The following is a 4,109-nucleotide window of genomic DNA, read 5'->3' as shown; positions in this document are numbered from 1 at the left end:
ACACACACACACTCACTCAAACACACACACAATCACTCACGCACAAACACACACACAACCCCCCTCCACAAAACCAACACACGCACAAACACACACACACACGCACAAACACACACACCCCCCCTCACACACCACTCTCAAACACACACACACACACAGCACCAACCTTTCCACAAAACATCCGTGCTCATCTCCTGGTAGAGAAGCTGCAGAAACTGTTCCACGAGGTCAATCTGAGGTCAGAGGTCAGATCAAGGTCAGTGGAGAGGTCACCATGCTACACTCAACACAGTCCTTTTGAAGGTTTTCAGTAAGATTTTTGCAGCACTTGCAACACAATAAGGTCGTAAATAAGAGCCAAGGACTATAGGTGTTATATGAAAGTAACGCACAATGAAGAGAAGCTTTAGTTTTTTAGTTTTATTAGAGCTTTTGCGGCGCTCGCAACTGCATAAGGTCAGAGGAGCGCCAGAAGATTAGAAGTGTTACAAGAGAGTAACAAACATAAAAAAGAAGAAGGGGAGATGAGGACGATAGATGGATGATAGGAAAAGAGAAGAAAACCACATCAGAGCACCTGCCAACCACCGTATCTGAAAGTTTTTTGTTAGATTTTTGCAGCACTTGAAACACAATTAGGTCATAAATAAGAGCCAAAGATTATAATTATAAGAGTTGTATTATGAAAGTAACGCAAAAAGAAAAGAAGTTTTAGTTTTAGTTTTAGTGAGAGTTGTTAGGCACATGCAACACGATTAGATCACATAAGAGCAAAAAATAATTAGAGGCGTTACTTACTTGAGAGTAACAGACAAAAAAAAAAAGCATGAGCGATAAGACCAATATAATATTTGATAGGAAAGAGAAAAGTAAAAGTAAAGTAAAGATAAGAAAGAAGGCAGAAGATTAGAGGTGTTACAAGAGAGAAACAAACGCAAAAGAGAAGGAGGGGAGATAAAGACGATAGATGTTTGATAGGAAAGAATAAGCAAACCACACCAGAGCACCTGCCAACCACCCACAAACTTAACACAATTATAAGTAGGTACCAGAAACTAAATTTTCAAACTAGCTGTATGCCAAATTTATCTGTTCCATTCGAAAGGCCTATATCCACTGAGCATTTTAGTACCATTCTTTAACCTCTCCGTCAATTTTTAAGAAAATTGAAGTTGTTTAAAATTTGATCAAATTTGTTAAAGTCAGTCACTGGCTGCAACCCCATGTTTGACAGACAATAAAAAAAGTACCAAGTGCACTAAACATCTCCACATTAACAGAGTACAATCACTATGACAAATTTTTACAAATCAGTATTTTATCGCCTCAAACACGATGATCTGTCGTTATTTCGACAAAAACACCGAGCGTTGACCCGGCGGCGCGCACCGGCCCCCGCAGCGAGCGAGTCGGCTCTATACTGTAGTGTACCCCGCATGCGGGATCACATGCTTTCCGAGTCTCGCGGAAGGATTGATGAAAAATAATTCCAAGTTAATTACTTTATTCTAATAGAAAATGAACTGATCTTTTAATTGATACCTGTTATAAGTCGGTATTATACATTATTTTGTGTAAAAAGGGATCTTTAAACATTTTGACCGTATTTTTAAAGCTTTCTATAAAGACGCCAAAGGCTTAACTTATATCACGGGAAAGCCCGTTTAAAGCTCTGTAGTTTTCTGCCAATGATATGACGGTATTTAATCATCCCTCGTTCCGCGAAGCATTTGAATGCACGCGTGTCAATTTTTCAACCGGCCGACCTCGTATTCCGACCGCGAGGGGCTTCGCTTTCGTCGGCGATTCTCCAGCTCCTAATAATCGGACATATAAACAACTTACACCATTGTAACGAGGAAAAGCTGAACTTTTACAAGGTGTACGGCATTTGGTGTTTTACAGCGAAAGAGCAAAGAAACAGCGATCGGAATTACCCCGATTTTACTGATACCACGCGGTCGGAAGGCTGCGAGTGCCCGCGAGGCAGTGTTTATGCTACCTATTATAAGAGACTTTGCAAGAAGAACAGACAAAGAGGAAAGTAACATTTGTGAGGCAGCGTGGTGGAATCAGGCCCTCGTCAATTTTTGGGCATGTAGAGTTATTGGTATCATCCTAAAGCTTATTCACTTGTCTTTATTTGGATGAAAAAAATATCCATTTATCTTGAATACAAGTCGAGATATTTGCGAAAAAAGGAGGTGGGGGTCACCTGTTTTCAGAGGTAAAATTAGTGAGAAAATGGCCGCCAAAGATTAGTTATTTCCTTAGCTTAAGAGTCCGTGGTAACTGAAAATTTACATTTTTTGTGCCTTTATTCAACGTTTTTCAGAAAATTCCACACAGAAATGAGTTCTTTAATGGGCATGAAAGGTGTCGAGCCAAAAAATAAAAATTTGATAAAAATTCACAAACCTGCGGAAAAATGCAAGTTTCTTCACTTTGATTATTTTGACGAAAGCCCGATTCCACCACGCTACTTCACATTTATATATATATATAAAGGGGACAGAAAAAAGCTCAACACACTGACCATACTGCACCACCAAGAAGAGGTTAGGACTTGTTGTTTTAGTAGAAGTTTCACGGCACTCGCAACTGCATAAGGTCACATGAGCGCCAGAAGATTAGAGGTGTTACAAGAGAGTAACAAACATAAAAAAGAAGAAGGGGAGATAAGGACGACAGATGTTTCATCGAAAAGAAGAAGCAAACCACACCAGAGCACCCGCAAACCACCCATCAAGAACAGGTTAGGACTGAAGTGACACAAAAAGATGGGGGAGGGGGAGGGGGGGGGCGGGCAGGGGGCTCAGTTAGCTCAGTTGGCATCATGCTGGTCTACAGAGCAGATGGCCCTGGTTCTTGTACCATTTTAGTAAGAGTTTTACGGCACTTGCAACACAATTAGGTCATATAAGTGCCGAAGATTAGAGGTGTTAAAAGACAGTCACAAACACATAAAAAAAAGACGGGAGGAAAGACAAGAACGACAGATGTTTGATAGGTAAGAAGGAGCAGACCACACCAGAGCACCCGCCAACCACCCACGCATAGATGTTTGATAGGAAAGAAGGAGCAGACCACACCAGAGCACCCGCAAACCACTCGGGTTTCTCACTTTCTCGTCAGACATGGAGAGTTTCTGGAAGTCAGCGATGAATCGGTACATCCTCTTCTCTCTCCGCTCCAGGAAACGGCGGGCACAAATGTTGGTCAAATGTCGGCTACAGATCTCCTTGTCTCTGAAATAGGGCAACATGGGGCCAGGTCACAGAAGGGGATGGGGTTACATAGGAGTGTGTTTGTTTTAGTAGAGGTTTTAGTTTAGTTTTAGTTTTAGTAGAGGTTTTACGGCGCTCGCAACTGCATAAGGTCATATGAGTGCCAGAAGATTAGAGGTGTTACAAGAGAGTAACAAACATAAAAAACAAGAAGGGGACATAAGGACGATAGATGTGTGGTAGGAAAGAAGAAGCACCACCAACCACCCACGTAGAGATTTTACGGCGCTCGCAACTGCATAAGGTCATATGAGCGCCAAGGGGTGGATGTCAACAGAGAAGTCCTTACAGGGAATCAGACTTACTCTGCTCACCTATCTAGCTTCAACAGCACAAAGTCTGCTTCGACTATCAAGGCACCCTGGAAATAGCGGGTCACAAGAGTGTGACAAACATCAAACGTGGAGGAAAATGACAATAGTAAAGATTAGGAAAGAAAAAGCAGCAGTTCCCTGTAGCAGTTCAGGCACGGTTATGAGCATGACATTGTTGGATCAGCCCATTTACAATTCTACTGCGCATTAGAACGAGAAATGTCCCCCCTTTGGTATGACCCAAAGACACTTCAGTCAGTGGCACTGCCCCGGGGGGTTACATAGGAGTAAAAGTAACCACAGAAGAGCATAACAGGAGAAAAAGTCATCGCAGGTGAAAAAGTCACCACAGACAATCTTAGGGAGAAAAAGTTACTACAGAAGATCATCACAGTAGAAAAAGTTACCAAAGAAGAAAGTTTTTCTTAAGAGTTTTATGGCGCTTGCAACACAATAAGGTCAAATAAGTGCCGAAGATTAGAGATGTTACAAGAGAGTAACAAACACA

The 4,109-nt window shown here is 41.8% G+C and overlaps 1 protein-coding gene across 1 annotated transcript in view; it reads right to left on the bottom strand.

Moving 5' to 3' along the window:
• The window catches only part of LOC101845090 (GTPase-activating protein and VPS9 domain-containing protein 1), a gene marked incomplete at its 5' end in the record, with an annotated part of 11,471 nt that overhangs the window by 5,288 nt on the left and 2,074 nt on the right, over positions 1-4,109 (bottom strand). Inside the window, 1 exon segment of the mRNA XM_013082084.2 lies at positions 167-233. Within this exon segment, the coding sequence (XP_012937538.1) occupies positions 167-233 (67 nt within the window).

Source organism: Aplysia californica, unplaced genomic scaffold, assembly GCF_000002075.1.
Source record: "Aplysia californica isolate F4 #8 unplaced genomic scaffold, AplCal3.0 scaffold00158, whole genome shotgun sequence".
In the NCBI taxonomy this organism is placed as follows: Eukaryota; Metazoa; Mollusca; class Gastropoda; order Aplysiida; family Aplysiidae; genus Aplysia; species Aplysia californica.
This window is presented reverse-complemented; position numbering and strand designations above follow the sequence as displayed.